The sequence below is a fragment of the Coregonus clupeaformis genome, chromosome 24, assembly GCF_020615455.1.
Source record: "Coregonus clupeaformis isolate EN_2021a chromosome 24, ASM2061545v1, whole genome shotgun sequence".
Classification (NCBI taxonomy): domain Eukaryota; kingdom Metazoa; phylum Chordata; class Actinopteri; order Salmoniformes; family Salmonidae; genus Coregonus; species Coregonus clupeaformis.
This window is the reverse complement of record NC_059215.1, coordinates 43226583-43249285: the sequence shown is the minus strand read 5'-3', so window position 1 is coordinate 43249285 and position 22703 is coordinate 43226583. Positions and strand designations below refer to the sequence as shown.

General features: G+C 41.9%; 1 protein-coding gene across 1 annotated transcript; it reads right to left on the bottom strand.

Moving 5' to 3' along the window:
- Positions 1 to 245: 245 nt before the first annotated feature.
- On the bottom strand, positions 246 to 10632 carry LOC121538560 (synapsin-2). The gene is made up of 13 exons (XM_045206920.1): positions 10625 to 10632; positions 10365 to 10422; positions 10112 to 10203; positions 9507 to 9663; positions 9312 to 9401; positions 9129 to 9191; positions 8727 to 8869; positions 8435 to 8509; positions 7983 to 8085; positions 7253 to 7402; positions 5081 to 5141; positions 1266 to 1686; positions 246 to 1079 (listed from the first exon to the last, which is right to left on the bottom strand). Exons 1-13 carry the CDS (start codon positions 10630 to 10632, stop codon positions 947 to 949), a joined length of 1554 nt encoding a protein of 517 aa, XP_045062855.1. The 3' UTR covers positions 246 to 946.
- Between the last annotated feature and the right edge of the window lie 12071 nt (positions 10633 to 22703).

Genomic DNA, 22703 nt, shown 5'->3' with positions numbered 1-22703 from the left:
TTTACTTGTGTCACATAAGGCTAATAAAATAAAATAAAAGGTGTTACTGCTTGACAAACAGTGTCTTTACTATCATTACCAATTTGGTGCTTTTAAGCAAAAAATATGTTGCCTCTTTTAGGGGTTAATATAACTGTGTAACCTATTCATTTTTAACTCAAGAAATAGCACTTTAAATAGAATTCCATGGGTTACTTATGCATTTCTAATGCATAGAATGAGTAGGCCCCGTAGAGTCACTTTGCTTATTGATGCATTGTAACTTTATTAAGAGTTGTAGGACTGCAGAAACCAATCAGTGGATATAATCATGTCAACAATACTGTCTACAAACAAAGCCAAATGCTTATAACAATACCACTCAAATAGAACTCCAGATTGAACAGTTTATGTCGACGTGTACTTGAAGACACATATAACCAGGCATTAGTCAATAATGGCTATGGATTCCCGTCTCTGTAGAAACATACAGTTAGTTTAGTCAATTAGTGATTTGAGAGCATATGTCAAAATAAGAGAGACTTTAAATGAGTGTTGTAATCTCCTTATGCTAATGACAGACCGTACACATCCAAACTATTAAACACATTTACAATAAAGCTACAACATTCAAAAGTCATAAATGCACATGGAATGTGATACAGAATTACAGATAGTTTGATCCTCATCTGCCCAACAGTGATGCCCACATTATTGCATGATCAACACACCTTTTCATCTCTCGACTTGCATCTCAAGAAGTCATACCATTAATTGTAGCCTACATCACTGTTGTTTAACCTGACTTCAATATGACTGTAATGATATAGCATGCACAGTACGTATGTATCTAGATAAACAGGAAGGAGGTTACTGTAACACTTTGTGAGGTTGATGAAACAGATAGTGGTTTCGGTACCTCATTTTTCAATCCGTCTGTTTCAGGGTTATTTAACCCGCACTGCGTCTAGTCAGAGAACAGACTTGCAAAAGACTTCCTCAAGTTGCGCATGGTCTCAGCCTTGGCCACGTCTTCACTGGCTGTGCGAAAGAAGGATGTTTCCTTCAGACCAAAGGCGTTGGTCAGGGACTGAGATTTACTGGAAAACAAAAGAAAATAAGTGATTACAATCAGTAGTAAGCCACATTTTTTGTCAGAACAAATAACCTCACAAATTGACTGTAGAGCATTATATTTGTTAGATACAGGCTCTTCTTTTTGGTTTAACCTTTTAATTATGTCGGAACTAAGTATTTTCAAACTGTTGCTGCCAATGTGTTCTTACTTCAGCGGTGGATGTGCCTGTGCATTTTCCTCTGATGTTGGCTGCTCTACCACTGGAGGCTGGCTCTGCTCAGGGCTCAGGTCCTTCCCTTGTGCCTGAGTCGGTGGCTCATTTTGGGGTTGGGCCAGTGGCTCAGGCTGGGGCATGGCTGAGGCCTGTGGAGGTGCCTTGAACTCGGGTTGGAGCTGAGGCGCTGAGATGCGCTGTCTTGGAGGTGCAGGCTTGGCAGGCTGTGCTGGAGGTGGTTGTTGAGCCCCCAGGCCTCCTGGTCTGGGCTTGCCCTGACTTGTTGACTGGGGCTGGGGCTGCTGTGTGGTTGGGGTAGGCCTCTGGCTTGAGTCCTTAGCAGAAGCTTTAGGAGTTGACTTTGGAACAGGCCTGGGACTTTGTGATAGTGATCCTTCAGGTTCCACCCGGCCCCCTAATTTTAGTACAAGAAACACTTTATGATATTATCACACTTTTGCTGTGGAGAGAGGATATTGAATCATGTACCAAAGTCTTTGAATTTGAGTCTGTATTTTTTCACAGTTGTATTTTGTCCCTCAAACCATCTGACAAAAACAGTAGACAGTCTAAAATCGACACTGGTCAAGGGAGGAAGTAAAAGATGCGAAATAAATACACACAAAGCAGGAGGGGATACAATATTACAATACTGCAGATATAGTATCTCTCATGCATTAGAAGCAATGCAATGTGGGGTGCACATGCTTTATGAGGGTATAGATGAAGGGGTTCTGACCAACCAATCAGTTTGCTCATTGATTTGGTTTTCTCCACTTCAATAATATGACATGATAAATAAAGAGTTTGACTATCATTAGTAGGTCTTAAAATAAAAGTAAATTGATATTGTGTTCTGACCTTTCTTCACCTGTTTGTTGTTGGTTCTCTTGCTCCACATATATTTCTATAAACATACCTTTTTAAGGAGTCTAATTACTGTATGTACATAGTGCCACAATATAGTGTGATTTGCTCATTGATATAGTATTTTTATACAACCATAACAAATATATGGCGACACAGGCTGAGAATATACTGCAAAGGAAGCTTTATTGCCAGTGACAGGGGGAAAATATCCAGTTGGGGAATCTTTCCACAATGTATTGTTTTCTGTACTGGATTTGTTTCAAACAGTTTAACACTAGTTCCTATAGTACACACTTAACAGTTGGTGGCAACCCTGGTCCCAAATAGCTGCAACCCAGACGGTTTGAAAAACTATGCCAGCAAAGGTTTCACCTGATTTTGAGTTTCCACTGACAATAGTTACTTTGATCAATTAGTTACAGAACAAATACCTCACCATGCAACTATTAAGGACATTGGTACCTCCCCTCTATCCTCTCTTTTGTAGTAACGTCATGGCATTTTGCCCCACAAACCAAAACACAAAAGCATAAAGCCACAGGTAAGGCTTTTTACAGGGTTACTCTCCGGGTTATCTGCACAGACACAATGGCATTTCATTCACGTTGGAAAATAAATTGCACATAGAGCTTGCTAACATAGTTAATTTGTACAATTCTGTTAGTAACAAACAAAAGTGTGTTTTAGAATGTGACACACAATTACAATGATCTTGATATAGCTGTATTCTTAGTTGTACGACCATTTAACCAAATAGGACATATGCATAGATTCTACATGATTAACTACTACTTAATGCAGGTGTTTTTAATGTACAACAGGAGTAGCTATGGGAAATGTTTTGTATCCCACTTGTGAATATAGCTATATGAATAAATTATGGAATACTATCTGGTAATAAAAATAAAGAATCTAAAGTTAAAAACATGTATTGCACTCTCCATTTACTCAGAGGAGTATGATAAGGCAAATATGTCAAATAATCTTTAAATGGCAGTAACATAAGCATAACTCCATGCACATCATCACTGCAAAACAGTGCCATCACTGTTGTCATGGCAAAACCAATACGGTTGTTGATATTCTGCATGGACGTCTGTGTATGGTAGTTTCAGAAACCTAGTATTTCAGATATATTACGTCACACCTTGACCATTTAACTGAATCACAGTTTCGTTTTTTCGACTTGACAACATAATTGAAAGTGACATGACTAATTTGACTACTTCGCTTCTTACTGAAAAAAAAAAAAAAAAAAAAAAAAGGGTTTACACATGAATCGTAGGCCAAAGAGGCAACGGTTGTTACTGGAATCTTATTAGTTAGCGGACAAACCTCTAGAGTCATTATGTTAATGAATCTTCATTATTGGAATGAATGAGAGCATTCGACTATCACAGTTAGTTACTCTCTAACTCTATCACATAAAATCTCTCCTCTCACGATCCAACTGCAGCTACCACAAAACAATCCCATATATTTACAGTGGGGGACTGTGATTATAAGTGTTGAGTGATAATAAACAAGTCAAATATGTATTATGGCTCAAAATGGTACACAAAAAACAATCCTGTTGTTTTTACAGTAATTTACTGGCAGCCAGTTACCTGTAAATAAATGTAAAAAAAGGTACAGTATGTTACCATAAATTCCAAAGAAACTTTGGTTAAACAGTGCATTACTGTAAAATGTACTAATGTACCGTTAAACCAAAGTTAATTTGGAATTTATGGTAACATACTGTACTTTTTTTTACAGTAACTTACAGGTAACTGGCTGCCAGTAGGTTACCGTAAAAACAACAGGATTTTATTTTACAGTGTAGAGTAGTCTATTGTAATTGTGTAAGTGATCTAATATGCTTGTCCTCATACACATGAAGACATCTATGGCTGTGTTCTGTGCATAGAGACAGTTCATAAAACTGTCAAAGAACTGTCTTGCTAAGAGTTGGTTGTTATAGCAACATTCACTGAGGGAAGTATCTCGATGGGTTAGCTATCTGCTAACAATGGACAAAGAAACAGCAACTCTAAGTATCATATCATGTCTGGAACATCCTTTCAAACAATGAAAGGAATGCACATTTACATAGCAGTGATCTGGCTGTGTGTATGTGTGCACTCCTCAGCTTTCTTGCCTCTAATATTTGGTTGTATATGAATACATCTATTTTGTATAACTTATACAATATGTATTTGTTATTATGACACATTCACAATGCATAAATCACAGGGACCGAAATAATAATAGTGGTCTCACTAAAGAAACATCCAGATTGATAAAAAACATACCGTTACCTGCCTTCATATCATTCATGCAAAACAAAAATAAATATCTATTATATTAGTATTAGTATATGTATGAAAATAATTACCACTACAGTCATACGCACCAACATGTACATATTGACATATACACAAACGTCAAACTGCACGACAAACCACAGTTTGAACAATATCTAAAAGTACACACCAAAATTGATAAATAAATGGGGGGGGGGGGTAGAGGCAAATTATGAATGATGACTGAATCAAACATCGGGCACACACAGCAGCACTGGACTCAGTGTAGGCACAATCTGCTTATTACCCTGTCAACAACAGCCCCAAAGAAAACCACGGCTACAGAGAAACAGAGGCGACCGTTACAAGCACACTAACTCAACAGGGAAACACGTTAACAGTACATCTTGACACTGCATAGAGGAAAAACACAGTCCAGGCCAGCACTACACTCTGGCCCAAACTAATACCAGCCACATCTCAGTTCATCTACCGTCTCTCCCCAACACCCTCCCCGCTTTTGTGTCCAGCTAATGTACGTCATCATCATTTTGATATTAGATAGACTTCCTCTCTGGCGGGCTACTCAGTTGGCCTGGACGGGTTTTGGCCCCACTGCAACGCCATTACAGTCGAGAATGTACTGCAGACAACCTTGAGGAGGGCGTGTAGCGCCAGTCTTGGGATCAACCACCAGGTCCTTCTGGCCACCACACTGCAAACACACAAAACACAGTGATACTCCCAGAGACACGTCCTTATGATACAATTCTGCTTTAAAGAATGTACTTTTTAAACAGGAATATCGACACACTGTTGGTTTTATACAAATATAGCTATCCACTAGTTACTAAGAGACAGTAATACTCAACCTGCTGCCCTATGTACATACAGTGCATTCGGAAAGTATTCAGACCCCTTCACTTTTTCCACATTTTGTTATGTTACAGCCTTATTCTAAAATTGATTAAATTGTTTTTCCCCCTCATCAATCAACACACAATATCCCATAATGACAAAGCAAAAACAGGTTTTTATATCACATTTACATAAGTATTCAAACCCTTTACTCAGTACTTTGTTGAAGCGCCTTTGGCAGCGATTACAGCCTTGAGTCTTCTTGGGTATGACGCTACAAGCTTGGCACACCTGTATTTGGGGAGTTTCTCCCATTCTTCTCTGCAGATACTCTCAAGCTCTGTCAAGTTGGATGGGGAGAGTCGCTGCACAGCTATTTTCAGGTCTCTCCAGAGATGTTCAATCGGATTCAAGTCCGGCCTCTGGCTGGGCCACTCAAGGACATTCAGAGACTTGTCCCGAAACCACTCCTGCGTTGTCTTGGGTGTGTGCTTAGGGTTGTTGTCCTGTTGGAAGGTGAACCTTCACTCCAGTCTGGGGTCTTGAGCGCTCTGGAGCAGGTTTTTCCATCAAGGATCTCTCTGTACTTTGCTCTGTTCATTTTTCCCTCGATCCTGACTAGTCTCCCAGTCCCTGCCGCTGAAAAACATCCCCACAGCATGATGCTGCCACCACCATGCTTCACCGTAGGGATGGTGCCAGGTTTCCTCAAGACGGGACGCTTGGCATTCAGGCCAAAGAGTTCAATCTTGGTTTCATCAGACCAGAGAATCTTGTTTCTCATGGTCTGAGGGTCCGTCAGGTGGCTTTTGGCAAACTCCAAGCGGGCTGTCATGTGCCTTTTACTGAGGAGTGGCTTCCGTCTGGCCACTCTACCATAAAGCCCTGATTGGTGGAGTTCTGCAGAGATGGTTGTCCTTCTGGAAGATTGTCCAATCTCCACAGAGGAACTCTGGAGCTCTGTCCAAGTGACCATCGGGTTCTTGGTCACCTCCCTGACCAAGGCCCTTCTCCCCCGATCTAGGAAGAGTCTTGGTGGTTCTAAACTTCTTCCATTTAAAAATGATGAAGACCACTGTGTTCTTGGGGACCTGCAATGCTGTGAAAAAAACTTTGTACAATTCCCCAGATCTGTGCCTCGACACAATCCTGTCTCGGAGCTCTACAGACAATTCCTTCGACCTCATGGCTTGGTTTTTGCTCTGACATGCACTGTCAACTGTGGGACCTTATATAGACAGGTAGGTGCCTTTCCAAATCATGTCCAATCAATAGAATTTACCACAGGTGGACAACAATCAATTTGTAGAAACATCTCAAGGATGATCAATGGAAACAGGATGCACCTGAGCTCAATTTCGAGTCTAATAGCAAAGGATCTGAATACTTATGTAAATAAGGTATTTCTGTTTTTTTTTAATGCTAAAAACCTGTTTTTGCTTTGTCATTATGGGATATTGTGTGTAGATTGATGAGGAAAAAAATAACTTCATCCATTTTAGAATAAGGCTGTAACGTAACAAAATGTGGAAAAAGTGAATGGGTCTGAATACTTTCCAAATGCACTGTAGACTTGGAAAACTAGTCACTTTAATAATGTTTACATATGGTTGTACTAATTTCATATGTATATACTGTATTCTACTTTAGTCAATGCCAATCCGACATTGCTCGTCGTAATATTTATATATTTCTTAATTCCATTCTTTAACTTTTAGATTTGTGTGTATTGTTGTGAATTGTTAGATACTACTGCACTGTTGGAGCTAGGAACACAAGCATTTCGCTACACCCGCAACAACATCTGCTAAATATGTGTATGTGACCAATAATTTGATATGGCTGTAATACACTAAACTCTAATTCAGGTGGAGGCTCTCAAACAGGTTTTCCTAAAAAGCCTACCTGTGAGACTATGACTGATCATATTCCCCCATACCGTGGTGTATGTAGCCTACTACACCATACCTGTGATGGCTGAATGGTGGTGGGTCTATTAGGAGACCCAGTGGGTGTCCGTCCTACTGCCTGGTTCATCTTGGCTACCACCATGTCAGTGATGAGCTGCCTGTCCTCTGCCTGATGCTCTCCTACCAGCGACATGGAGGACCCCACCACCTGACACACACAGAAGATGGTATTATTTCCAGAGGAAGAGAAGGTGGAAGTGAGGTAGGTTATGAAGGGCCGACAGTAGATTGCGTGTCACATTTAGTTGAAATGAGGGGAAAACTGAATGGCTAGGGAAATAGGTAGCCCATCGGCTAAGGAGTTGGACCTGTAGCCGAAAGGTCACCTTTTCGAATCTTGGACCGGCGTGCTGGAAAAAAAAGGGGCTGCTGGGTTCATATCCTCAAAACAATCCCCTACCGTTGGGCCATTGAGCAAGGCCCTTAACCCCAAAACATGCTCTCCATCCAGGGGCACTGCAGCTTGACCCTGTGCTCCTCTCAACAGTGTGTCTGTGTGAGCATGAACACATAGTTAACCATATCATGTGTAGGCTGCTGCTCCCATAACAACCGGATAGACTCAAAGCGACCAAACAAGGACATGGAATACATCAATACATTGATTAACAAAGATGTTGAATCTTTCATTATATTTAACTGCGTCGGTGTGTAGAGAGCAACTGCATAATTAGGTAATACATCATACGAAATTCATGCAATATGTCAAGCACTGTATGAAGCGCTACCTCAGTAATGTAATCTTTCCCATCCTTCCCATGAATGGCTTTGACAGCACAGATATCCAGCCCTCCGAAGATCACTGAGCAGGTGTCAACCCACAGCTTGTACCTGAACACAGGGGAAGAAGGATAGATACTCACACAAAATGGTCTTACATAGTGTCACAGTCAATATATTCATGTCAAGAACAAGTGTGATGCTATTTAATAGAAATAATTTGCATGTAGCAGTGCAATTACTCAAATGGCTGTTATCAATTGTGTACCATTCAGAGAGAACACATTGCAGAGTGCTAACTCGTATCAATACAGACAGTTACATTGTCTCTTAATGAGCTACGTGAATTATAATTGACTCTCGTAATGAGACAGGGCATTGTCTGGTATTGTCTAGTCTTGTCCTATTAGAATGGATGCATTATCAGTGGCGCTGTACTGCTGTTGTTCAGGACTCGTACCTGTCAGTCATGGCCACTTGTTCCAGCATGGCTGAGCCTGTGTTGGTCTTCCAGTTGCCAGAGATTGAGGTCCTCCTATAATGGATGAGACAGACATTACACATGTATACATATTAAAGTCCCTGGTGACCTTTAATTCAAGGATTCACAAATTCAATTGCGTTGGATTCATTCGATTACACTTCTGGATTATTTCAAGAAATGGACGATCCTTAAGCTATTCTGTGGAAAATGTAAACGTTTTCAGAAGCATATATCATACACATAAAACAGGAGAATAGTTAATACGTACATGTAAGCTTTGTAGTCATTGCCAATCTTCTGGATCCTGATGTCGTACTTGGAGTCGATGAGGGGCTCTGTGGTGGTGTAGGTCTGGGTGAGAGCCACCACACTGGCTATGTCCTGGAATTTACTGTGGTTATCCACCCTCACCTGGACACAGCACACACAACAGAGTACAGTTAGAAACCCAGGGAAGCAAAAACATTAGGAGATGAGAGTCGTCAGTGGTTCTCTCAAACTACCAGGTTCTCCATATATTTGTTCTGTTGGTATAACTTTTTTTTTGTGATGCAATTGTTTTTGTAAATTACAATAATAACAAACAGACCAAAATGCACCTCTCACCACCCACCACTAGCAGCCCCACAATCTACAGAATAACAATATCAAGCCTTAATAACATTCTTACCTTTCCTACTCCTGAGTGAGCGTGTCCAATTTTCACAACTACAGGAAACGTTGGCATGGCAACCTGGGTGATAAATCGTGTAGACGTTATTGTTTTATGTATGTGTGGTTTCATGATACAACAAAGCAAAATAAGTCCACATTAATGGCTACATTTCAGAGCAGGAGATGATTAGGTTCTTACCATATCCTTGTAGTTGGGATAGAAGGTCTGTTCGATCAGAGGGAACTTCTCTGCACCAAGCTTCCTGGAGGTGCTTATTAGCTGTGCAAACTAGAGACATCAGACATCCATTTGTCAAGTTATGCAAATTAAGTACTTTAGGCACAAATACACAAGCATCATGCTTGGCACCCAGCCAGCCCTCTGTCTACCTACCGCCCAGGGCTTGTCACACAGGTTGTAGATGGACTCCAGGGAGTTGATACTGGGGATGCCGCCATACTGCAGACCAATGATCAGGTTACGGAAGTCCTCATTCTGGGTCATACTGAAGGCGTGTTGGCGGATGAGGACAAAGTCAGGCTTGAATGACCTGTAAAAAAATGAATATACAGATGCTTCAGAGAGAAATTAAACTGAGTTGACCTTCACATGTAAACTGAACCATGGCAAATGTCCAGATTCGATGTCTAAGGGTTGAGTGTGTTGCTCAGGAAAAATTGCCTCTCAGAGCACTGGTGAATTGTCAATGAGTTCAGATACTACTGTTTGGCTCGTGTGTGTGGTGTGTGTGGTGTGTGTGGTGTGTGCGTGTGTGCGTGTGTGCGTGTGTGCGTGTGGTGTGTGTGTGTGTGTGTGTGTGTGTGTGTGTGTGTGCGTGTGTGCGTGTGTGTGTGTGTGTGTGTGTGTGTGTGTGTGTGCGTGTGTGCGTGTGTGCGTGTGCGCGTGTGCGCGTGTGCGCGTGTGCGTGTGTGCGTGTGTGCGTGTGTGCGTGTGTGTGTGTGTGTGTGTGTGTGTGTGTGTGTGTGCGTGCGTCTCACCTGGCCACCTTGGTACCATTTCTCAGAACCTGCATGTCCACATTACAGCTCCCATTGGCATGAGCTATGACGTTGATCTCACTGAACTCAGCCTGCAGGGCAGAAAAACAGACAGATCCATCTGAAGAAGTGAATGTAGAAGGTACAACAATAGAGTCATATATACAGTATAGATCCATATTCTGTTTCTATTTAGACAGGTCTGAGACAGGTGCCAAAAGTAAATCGATGCAGTTTGCCTAATGAGGCTTACCTGTTCCACTTTGATGTCATAATCTCCATGCACTTTCTTCTCTCTGAAGAGTTTGGCCCTAGGCAATAGAGAAATTCATTGATTAACCTTTTGAGGACATTATGAGATAACACTGTGATTAATTGTGATTGCGTTTCTCTGTGAACGCCTTCCATCAATTTACAATCACATATGGCTCCAGTCAATATTGAATAAGATACACTTCACTGACTTTAATATGAATCAATATGGATTTTATGGAGCGAACACATGCATCTTACCCAAACATTCTGTCTTTGTGGCACATATCCCCTGAGATAAACGCGACTTAACCTGGCACATGTATCCCTATGCTAACCTGAGCAGGTGGCGGTGATTATTTCCTATAACAAATTCTGCATCAGCCTATCAAAAAACAAACCAACCAATGTCATTTCTTGAAATACTGTAGGTCAATTTGACCACCAGAGGGATATTTTAAAGCTCCTAATTCAAGGTTTACTTTTGTTCCACTTGGTCTGTCTCAATTGTAGAGTGCCAATATTGCATGATGCATCATTGACTAGGCTACTAGCTACTAACGTTAGACAAAATTCAAAAAGCGCGTTTTCGCATATATGACAAAATCCCACATTTTGGAAGATAAACTTAAATGTTGTATAGATCTTTATCTTTTTTCGTAAAAGCACATGGATGTGTGTGAAACAGATTAGCAAAAATGTGGGATTTTGTACCAATTTATGCCATTGTTTGGTGGATATAAAGTATAAGACCTCTGATAAACTGATGCAGAATTTGTTACAGGAAATAATCACTGCCACCTGCTCAGGTTAGCATAGGGCTCAATGTGCCAGGTTATGTAATGGGAACAGCTTTCACGTGCAACTACGTCACAGATTTTAATTGTCTGATGTGCATTTTGAGTCAGAGAAAACGTTTAAACTTTACATTTTTCTAACGTTCGCAAGTATGGCCCCACCCTGATCATCTTCGTTTTTTTTGTTACCATCTATGTATATCCATGTTATATGACGTTTTACTAGGCTACCCTGTTGCAGCATTTGCTGCCATCTAGTGGATCTTTACTGAATGGTGCTTTGCAATCAAAAGCCCTCTGAACGAGACTCATTTTACAATTGCTGAAATGATCTGGTTCAATAGCTATGGTTTTTGTCCAAGATAAAAACCTTTGTGGGGACTAAAGTGTTTGTTTGGTGGATCTTAGTCTACTGAGAGCATCCAGTGTTAATATCAGATTAGCATTGAGCTATGTCTGTACAGACATGCTGCCGACAGACAGACTGGGCACTATTGAACCCACACACATTTACATTTCAGTCATTTAGCAGACGCTCTTATCCAGAGCGACTTACAGGAGCATTTAGGGTTAAGTGCCTTGCTTAAGGGCACATCGACAGATTTTTCACCTAGTCGGCATGGGGATTAGAACCAGCGACCTTTCGGTTACTGGCACAACGCTCTTACCCACTAAGCTACCTGCCACCCTACACACAGCGCAGTTGTTGAATATAACCACGGACAAAAAAAAAATCTAACCTTCCTCGGAAATGGTGCTGTACAATTCAATGGCCAAAGTCATCAAACGGTGCTGCATACATGTATATACAGTAGAGCCATACAAGGTTTCAATGGCCGGCCTTGATGAACTTTCTATTGAAATGACACATAACAGTGTTCACTGAAGTCTACTAGCAGAATAAAAATACAATCTGAGCAATTATCATGTATATAAAGATGTTTTATTGTCACATACACCAGATAGGTGCAGTGAAATGTGTTGTTTTACAGGGTCAGCCAGAGTAGTGCAGCACCCCTGGAGCAAATAAGGGTTAAGTACCTTGCTCAAGGACACATTTTTCACCTTATTGGCCCGAATACTTGAACCAGCAACCTTTCGGTTACAGCCAAACTCTCTAACCGCTAGGCTACCTGCCACCATCTGCTTGTTTGTTTCACGTCAGTACTGTTTGTCAAATACACCCTAGTGAGGACCAGCTGAATAATTCATGGCTGATCTAATTTGAGTCTGGGATTTATCTGAATATGAATCACGGCAGCACAGTCACAGTAGAATGAAAACCTGTAGATACTCTGTGTTATGATAAATGACCTCCGTGTATGGATATATGCAGGGTTGCCAAAGACATGACTCAGAGACATAACCACAGTGACAATGCATGAAATTGTAGGGGTTGGTTTAAGGGATGGTTTCAGTATCACGACTGTCTCCCTGATTCAGTTCCTACTTCAACTTACATTTCTTGTGGAGGATGTACTGAATGTATTTGTAGAACGGAGGTGGTTCAGAACCACACTCACATGAGTAACCTTCCCTGAGACCTGAATACTTGCATTAGTTCCCCGAGCTAATGCCTTCGCTTTAGCTCAGCGAGTTAACACAGTCTTGTGGCTCCCAGGAGGCCCAAGTTCAAACCCCAGTTGGTTACATTACATAGGTCTATGCATTGAGGCAGAGATTATTAAACCTACAATCAACAGCTTGATCTTTGCTGTTTTGCTCTGCACCCTGACCATTGCACATGCTAATAATGCGTTGCATGAAGTAGCCTACATGCCACTTGTCTAGGACCATATGGTGTCATCATCAATAATAACTGACCGTCTATAACAGAATACAGGCGCCAGACATTTCAAAGAGATCCATGTAGGTTGGCAAAGTGATGAGCCCGATTGGAGATCTAGATAGATAGAGGTGGCTTGTATTGTGATGAAGGTTGAGGTGTGTTTTCTGAGAGCGGGCAGTCTAATGTAGCTACTGATGAGTAAGAGCCACTCTAGTTAGATGAGCACAGCTCAAATGATGCATAATTACTGTGAGAGCTTTTATCAAGGCCATCCATTATAATCCTATGAAGTTATCCACACTTTAAATATTAAGGGATGTATTACATTTTTACATTTTAGTCATTTAGCAGACGCTCTTATCCAGAGCGACTTACAGTTAGTGAGTGCATACACGTTTTTTTGTTTGTTTTTGGTCATACTGGCCCCCCGTGGGAAACAAACCCACATCCCTGCCGGCCAAACCCTCCCCTACCTTGGACGACGCTGGACCAATTGTGCGCCGCCCATGGGTCTCCCGGTCGCGGCCGGCTGCGACAGAGCCTGGACTCGAACCAGGATCTCTAGTGGCAGAGCTAGCACTGCGATAGAGTGCCTTAGACCACTGTGCCACTCGGGAGATATTACAGTGGCTTGCAAAAGTATTCACCCCCCTTGGCATTTTTCCTATTTTGTTGCCTTACAACCTGGAATTAAAATTGATTTTTGGGGGGTTTGTATCATTTGATCATTTGATCATTTATGTCATACCACAGATTCTCAATTGGATTGAAGTCTGGGCTTTGACTAGGCCATTCCAAGACATTTAAATGTTTCCTGTTAAACCACTCAAGTGTTGATTTAGCAGTATGCTTAGGGTCATTGTCCTGCTGGAAGGTGAACCTCCGTCCCAGTCTCAAATCTCTGGAAGACTGAAACAGGTTTCCCTCAAGAATTTCCCTGTATTTAGCGCCATCCATCATTCCTTCAATTCTGACCAGTTTCCCAGTCCCTGCCGATGAAAAACATCCCCACAGCATGATGCTGCCACCACCATGCTTCACTGTGGGGATGGTGTTCTCGGGGTGATGAGAGGTGTTGGGGTTGCGCCAGACATAGCGTTTTCCTTGATGGCCAAAAAGCTCAATTTTAGTTTCATCTGACCAGAGTACCTTCTTCCATATGTTTGGGGAGTCTCCCACATGCCTTTTGGCGAACACCAAATGTGTTTGCTTATTTTTTTCTTTAAGTAATGTTTTTTTTCTGGCCACTCTTCCGTAAAGCCCAGCTCTGTGGAGTGTACGGCTTAAAATGGTCCTATGGACAGATACTCCAATCTCCGCTGTGGAGCTTTGCAGCTCCTTCAGGGTTATCTTTGGTCTCTTTGTTACCTCTCTGATAAGCACTCCTTGCCTGGTCCGTGAGTTTTGGTGGGCGGCCTTCTCTTGGCAGGTTTGTTGTGGTGCCATATTCTTTGCATTTTTTAATAATGGATTTAAATGGTGCTCCGTGGGATGTTCAAAGTTTCTTAGATTGCACACAGGTGGACTTTATTTAACTATTTATGTGACTTCTGAAGGTAATTGGTTGCACCATATCTTATTTAGGGGCTTCATAGCAAAAGGGGGTGAATACATATGCATGCACCACTTTTCCATTATTTATTTTTCAGAATTTTTTGAAACAAGTTATTTATTTCATTTCACTTCACCAATTGGGACTATGTTGTGTATGTCCATTACATGAAATCCAAATAAAAATCCATTTAAATTACAGGTTGTAATGCAACAAAATAGGAAACCAAATAGGAAACATGCCAAGGGAGATGAATACTTTTGAAAGGCACTGTATGTGAAGAAGCATTTGTAAGGAAAGAACCAATGGTGCATATCAATGTCCTGTAATTATAGCTCTCGCATTCAAATGATCTATACCCAAGTCTAAGATAGAAACGGGAGTGAAAAGACAGAGATTGAGTGAGTGAACGAGTGAGTGTTTGGGTCAGTCAAATTGTATACATGAAAATACCACATTTCAGAAGTTCTAAAAACGGCCTCTAAAAATGGATGTTTGTGTGAGTGAGATGATTCAGAGATGAGCTTGACAGGTTGGGGTACGATGGGAGCAAGTATTACCTGAATACTAATGTTTCATCAACATTCGCTTCCATCCATTGTGAAAACAAGGCCAAACAAACAGATAGTCGAAAACTCTTTTAGTTTGTTTGATCAGTGATTTACAAATAACAGTTGATTGGTTGATTTAGATGTCAAACAAAGATAAACTTAATTATGATAATGTCTTCATCTTCCTTCACCAATATCCTAGTCAGTATGTGACTCCACTCTACGACACTCTGAAGTGATTCAGTGATGGCTATCTCTGCCTCGCTACACTCATAGAAAAAAGGGTTCAAAAAGGGTTCTTCGGTTGTTCCCATAGGAGAACCCTTTTTGGTTCCAGGTAGAACCCTCTGTAGAAAGGGTTCTACATGGAACCCAAAAGGGTTCTACCTGGAAACAAAAGGATTCTACCTGCAACCAAAAAGGGTTCTTTAAAGGGTTATCCTATAGGGACAGCCAAAGAACCCTTTAAGGTTCTAGATAGCACCTTTTTTTCTAAAAGTGTTCTGTAATTCCTACTGCGGGGAGAAAGGGGCGAAAGCAAACCTCTGACCTTATTCCATCTGTCCTTGTCCACCTAGTGATGAATAGCACATAACTGCTGTCCCAAGACACACCCCCTTAAGTGATTGACAGTTTTCAAAATAAGAAGAGAGCCCAAAATGAGAGGCAATAGGTATCAGCTGAATAATTCATGGCTGATCTAATTTGAGTCTGGGATTTATCTGTGGCTGTGGAGGAAAACAAGCATCTGAATATGAATCACGGCAGCACAGTCACAGTAGAATGAAAACCTGTAGATACTCTGTGTTATGATAAATGACTTCCGTGTATGGATATATGCAGGGCTGCCAAAGACATGACTCAGAGACAGAACCACAGTGACAATGCATGAAATTGTAGGGGTTGGTTTAAGGGATGGTTTCAGTATCACGACTGTCTCCCTGATTCAGTTCCTACTTCAACTTACATTTCTTGTGGAGGATGTACTGAATGTATTTGTAGAACGGAGGTGGTTCAGAACCACACTCACATGAGTAACCTTCCCTGAGACCTGAATACTTGTATTAGCTCCCCGAGCTAATGCCTTCGCTTTAGCTCAGCGAGTTAACACAGTCTTGTGGCTCCCAGGAGGCCCAAGTTCAAACCCCAGTTAGTTACATTACATAGGTCTATGCATTGAGGCAGAGATTATTAAACCTACAATCAACTGCTTGATCTTTGCTTTGCACCCTGACCATTGCACATGCTAATAATGCGTTGAATGAAGTAGCCTACATGCCACTTGTCTAGGACCATATTTTCGTATTTTTTTAGTCATTTAGCAGACGCTCTTATCCAGAGCGACTTACAGTTAGTGCATACATAATTTTTTTATTTTTCATACCCCCCGTGGGAATTGAACCCACAACCCTGGCGTTGCAAACACCATGCTCTACCAACTGAGCTACATCCCCACCGGCCATTCCCTCCCCTTCCATGGACGACGCGGGGCCAATTGTGCGCCGCCCCATGGGTCTCCCGGTCTCGGCCGGCTACGACAGAGCCTGGATTCGAACCAGGATCTCTAGTGGCACAGCTAGCACTGCGATGCAGTGCCTTAGACCACTGCGCCACTCGGGAGGCTATGCATATGGTGTCATCATCAATAATAACTGACCGTCTATTACAGAATACAGGCGCCACACATTTCAAAGAGATCCATGTAGGTTCGAAAGTGATGAGCCCGATTGGAGATCTAGATAGATAGAGGTGGCTTGTATTGTGATGAAGGTTGAGGTGTGTTTTCTGAGAGCGGGCAGTCTAATGTAGCTACTGATGAGTAAGAGCCACTCTAGTTAGATGAGCACAGCTCAAATGATGCATAATTACTGTGAGAGCTTTTATCAAGACCATCCATTATAATCCTATGAAGTTATCCACACTTTAAATATTAAGGGATATATTACAGTGGCTTGCAAAAGTATTCACCCCCCTTGGCATTTTTCCTATTTTGTTGCCTTACAACCTGGAATTAAAATTGATTTTTGGGGGGTTTGTATCATTTGATCATTTGATCATTTATGTCATGCCACAGATTCTCAATTGGATTGAAGTCTGGGCTTTGACTAGGCCATTCCAAGACATTTAAATGTTTCCTGTTAAATCACTCAAGTGTTGATTTAGCAGTATGCTTAGGGTCATTGTCCTGCTGGAAGGTGAACCTCCGTCCCAGTCTCAAATCTCTGGAAGACTGAAACAGGTTTCCCTCAAGAATTTCCCTGTATTTAGCGCCATCCATCATTCCTTCAATTCTGACCAGTTTCCCAGTCCCTGCCGATGAAAAACATCCCCACAGCATGATGCTGCCACCACCATGCTTCACTGTGGGGATGGTGTTCTCGGGGTGATGAGAGGTGTTGGGGTTGCGCCAGACATAGCGTTTTCCTTGATGGCCAAAAAGCTCAATTTTAGTTTCATCTGACCAGAGTACCTTCTTCCATATGTTTGGGGAGTCTCCCACATGCCTTTTGGCGAACACCAAATGTGTTTGCATATTTTTTTCTTTAAGTAATGTTTTTTTTCTGCCCACTCTTCCGTAAAGCCCAGCTCTGTGGAGTGTACGGCTTAAAATGGTCCTATGGACAGATACTCCAATCTCCGCTGTGGAGCTTTGCAGCTCCTTCAGGGTTATCTTTGGTCTCTTTGTTACTTCTCTGATAAGCACTCCTTGCCTGGTCCGTGAGTTTTGGTGGGCGGCCTTCTCTTGGCAGGTTTGTTGTGGTGCCATATTCTTTGCATTTTTTAATAATGGATTTAAATGGTGCTCCGTGAGATGTTCAAAGTTTCTTAGATTGCACACAGGTGGACTTTATTTAACTATTTATGTGACTTCTGAAGGTAATTGGTTATACCAGATCTTATTTAGGGGCTTCATAGCAAAAGGGGGTGAATACATATGCATGCACCACTTTTCCATTATTTATTTTTCAGAATTTTTTGAAACAAGTTATTTATTTCATTTCACTTCACCAATTGGGACTATGTTGTGTATGTCCATTACATGAAATCCAAATAAAAATCCATCTAAATTACAGGTTGTAATGCAACAAAATAGGAAACCAAATAGGAAACATGCCAAGGGAGATGAATACTTTTGAAAGGCACTGTATGTGAAGAAGCATTTGTAAGGAAAGAACCAATGGTGCATATCAATGTCCTGTAATTATAGCTCTCGCATTCAAATGATCTATACCCAAGTCTAAGATAGAAACGGGAGTGAAAAAGACAGAGATTGAGTGAGTGAACGAAGTGAGTGTTTGGGTCAGTCAAATTGTATACATGAAAATACCACATTTCAGAAGTTCTAAAACGGCCTCTAAAAAATGATGTTTGTGTGAGTGAGATGATTCAGAGATGAGCTTGACAGGTTGGGGTACGATGGGAGCAAGTATTACCTGAATACTAATGTTTCATCAACATTCGCTTCCATCCATTGTGAAAACAAGGCCAAACAGATAGTCGAAAACTCTTTTAGTTTGTTTGATCAGTGATTTACAAATAACAGTTGATTGGTTGATTTAGATGTCAAACAAAGATAAACTTAATTATGATAATGTCTTCATCTTCCTTCACCAATATCCTAGTCAGTATGTGACTCCACTCTACGACACTCTGAAGTGATGGCTATCTCTGCCTCGCTACACTCTTAGAAAAAAGGGTTTAAAAAGGGTTCTTCGGCTGTTCCCATAGGAGAACCCTTTTTGGTTCCAGGTAGAACCCTCTGTAGAAAGGGTTCTACCTGGAACCCAAAAGGGTTCTACCTGGAACCAAAAGGATTCTACCTGCAACCAAAAAGGGTTCTTCAAAGGGTTCTCCTATAGGGACAGCCGAAGAACCCTTTAAGGTTCTAGATAGCACCTTTTTTTCTAAAAGTGTTCTGTAATTCCTACTGCGGGGAGAAAGGGGCGAAAGCAAACCTCTGACCTTATTCCATCTGTCCTTGTCCACCTTTTATTTACTTTTTTTATTTTTTTTATTTCACCTTTATTTAACCAGGTAAGCCAGTTGAGAACAGGTTCTCATTTACAACTGCGACCTGGCCAAGATAAAGCAAAGCAGTGCAATAAAAACATCACAGAGGTACATATGGGGTAAAAAACATAAAGTCAAAAATACAACAGAAAATATATATACAGTGTGTGCAAATGTAGCAAGTTATGGAGGTAAGGCAATAAATAGGCTATAGTGCAAAATAATTACAATAGTATTAACACTGGAATGCTAGATGTGCAAGAGATTATGTGCAAATAGAGATACTGGGGTGCAAAAGAGCAAAATAAATAACAATATAGGGATGAGGTAGTTGGGTGGGCTAATTTCAGATGGGCTGTGTACAGGTGCAGTGATCGGTAAGGTGCTCTGACAACTGATGCTTAAAGTTATTGAGGAGATAAGAGTCTCCAGCTTCAGAGATTTTTGCAATTCGTTCCAGTCATTGGCAGCAGAGAACTGGAAGGAATGGCGGCCAAAGGAGGTGTTGGCTTTGGGAATGACCAGTGAGATATACCTGCTGGAGCGCAGACTACGGGTGGGTGCTGCTATGGTGACCAATGAGCTAAGATAAGGCGGGATTTGCCTAGCAGTGATTTATAGATGGCCTGGAGCCAGTGGGTTTGAAGACGAACATGTAGTGAGGACCAGCCAACAAGAGCGTACAGGTCACAGTGGTGGGTAGTGTATGGGGCTTTGGAGACAAACGGATGGCACTGTGATAGACTACATCCAATTTGCTGAGTAGAGTGTTGGAGGCTATTTTGTAAATGACATCGCCGAAGTCAAGGATCGGGTAGGATAGTCAGTTTTACGAGGGCATGTTTGGCAGCATGAGTGAAGGAGGCTTTGTTGCGAAATAGGAAGCCGATTCTAGATTTAACTTTGGATTGGAGATTCTTTATGTGAGTCTGGAAGTTGAGTTTACAGTCTAACCAGACACCTAGGTATTTGTAGTTGTCCACATACTCTAGGTCAGACCCGTCGAGAGTGGTGATTCTAGTTGGGTGGGCGGGTGCCAGCAGCGTTCGATTGAAAAGCATGCATTTAGTTTTACTAGTGTTTAAGAGCAGTTGGAGGCTACTGAAGGATTGTTGTATGGCATTGAAGCTCGTTTGGAGGTTTGTTAACACAGTGTCCAATGAAGGGCCAGATGTATACAAAATGGTGTCGTCTGCGTAGAGGTGGATCTGAGAGTCACCAGCAGCAAGAAGCGACATCATTGATATACACGGAGAAAAGTGTCGGCCCAAGAATTGAACCCTGTGGCACCCCCATAGAGACTGCCATAGGTCCAGACAACAAGCCCTCCGATTTGACACACCGAACTCTATCTGAGAAGTAGTTGGTGAACCAGGCGAGGCAGTCATTTGAGAAACCAAGGCTATTTAGTTTGCCAATAAGAATGCGGTGGTTGACAGAGTCGAAAGCCTTGGCCAGGTCGATGAAGACGGCTGCACAGTACTGTCTATTATCAATCGCGGTTATAATATCGTTTAGGACCTTGAGCGTGGCTGAAGTGCACCCGTGACCAGCTCGAAACCGGATTGCATAGCGGAGAAGGTACGGTGGTATTCGAAATGGTCGGTGATCTGTTTGTTAACTTGGCTTTCAAATACTTTCGAAAGGCAGGGCAGGATGGATATAGGTCTGTAGCAGTTTGGATCTAGAGTGTCACCCCCCTTTGAAGAGGGGGATGACCGCGGCAGCTTTCCAATCTCTGGGGATCTCAGACGTTATGAAAGAGAGGTTGAACAGACTAGTAATAGGGGTTGCGACAATTTCGGCGGCTAGTTTTAGAAAGAAAGGGTCCAGATTGTCTAGCCCAGCTGATTTGTAGGGGTCCAGATTTTGCAGCGCTTTCAAAACATCAGCTGTCTGAATTTGTGTGAAGGAGAAGCGGGGGGGGCATGGGCAAGTTGCAGCAGAGGGTGCAGAGTTGGTGGCCGGGTTAGTGGTAGCCAGATGGAAAGCATGGCACATCACTGCTGTCCCAAGACACACCCCCTTAAGTGATTGACAGTTTTCAAAATAAGAAGAGAGCCCAAAATGAGAGGCAATAGGTATCAGCTGAATAATTCATGGCTGATCTAATTTGAGTCTGGGATTTATCTGTGGCTGTGGAGGAAAACAAGCATCTGAATATGAATCACGGCAGCACAGTCACAGTAGAATGAAAACCTGTAGATACTCTGTGTTATGATAAATGACTTCCGTGTATGGATATATGCAGGGCTGCCAAAGACATGACTCAGAGACAGAACCACAGTGACAATGCATGAAATTGTAGGGGGTTGGTTTAAGGGATGGTTTCAGTATCACGACTGTCTCCCTGATTCAGTTCCTACTTCAACTTACATTTCTTGTGGAGGATGTACTGAATGTATTTGTAGAACGGAGGTGGTTCAGAACCACACTCACATGAGTAACCTTCCCTGAGACCTGAATACTTGCATTAGCTCCCCGAGCTAATGCCTTCGCTCTAGCTCAGCGAGTTAACACAGTCTTGTGGCTCCCAGGAGGCCCAAGTTCAAACCCCCAGTTGGTTACATTACATAGGTCTATGCATTGAGGCAGAGATTATTAAACCTACAATCAACAGCTTGATCTTTGCTGTTTTGCTCTGCACCCTGACCATTGCACATGCTAATAATGTGTTGAATGAAGTAGCCTACATGCCACTTGTCTAGGACCATATGGTGTCATCATCAATAATAACTGACCGTCTATAACAGAATACAGGCGCCAGACATTTCAAAGAGATCCATGTAGGTTGGCAAAGTGATGAGCCCGATTGGAGATCTAGATAGATAGAGGTGGCTTGTATTGTGATGAAGGTTGAGGTTTGTTTTCTGAGAGCGGCAGTCTAATGTAGCTACTGATGAGTAAGAGCCACTCTAGTTAGATGAGCACAGCTCAAATGATGCATAATTACTGTGAGAGCTTTTATCAAGGCCATCCATTATAATCCTATGAAGTTATCCACACTTTAAATATTAAGGGATATATTACAGTGGCTTGCAAAAGTATTCACCCCCCTTGGCATTTTTCCTATTTTGTTGCCTTACAACCTGGAATTAAAATGGATTTTGGGGGGGTTTGTATCATTTGATCATTTATGTCATACCACAGATTCTCAATTGGATTGAGGTCTGGGCTTTGACTAGGCCATTCCAAGACATTTAAATGTTTCCCACTCAAGTGTTGCTTTAGCTGTATGCTTAGGGTCATTGTCCTGCTGGAAGGTGAACCTCCGTCCCAGTCTCAAATCTCTGGAAGACTGAAACAGGTTTCCCTCAAGAATTTCCCTGTATTTAGCGCCATCCATCATTCCTTCAATTCTGACCAGTTTCCCAGTCCCTGCCGATGAAAAACATCCCCACAGCATGATGCTGCCACCACCATGCTTCACTGTGGGGATGGTGTTCTCAGGGTGATGAGAAGTGTTGGGTTTGCGCCAGACATAGCATTTTCCTTGATGGCCAAAAATATCAATTTTAGTCTCATCTGACCAGAGTACCTTCTTCCATATGTTTGGGTAGTCTCCCACATACCTTTTGGCGAACACCAAACGTGTTTGCTTATTTTTTTCTTTAAGCAATGGCTTTTTTCTGGCCACTCT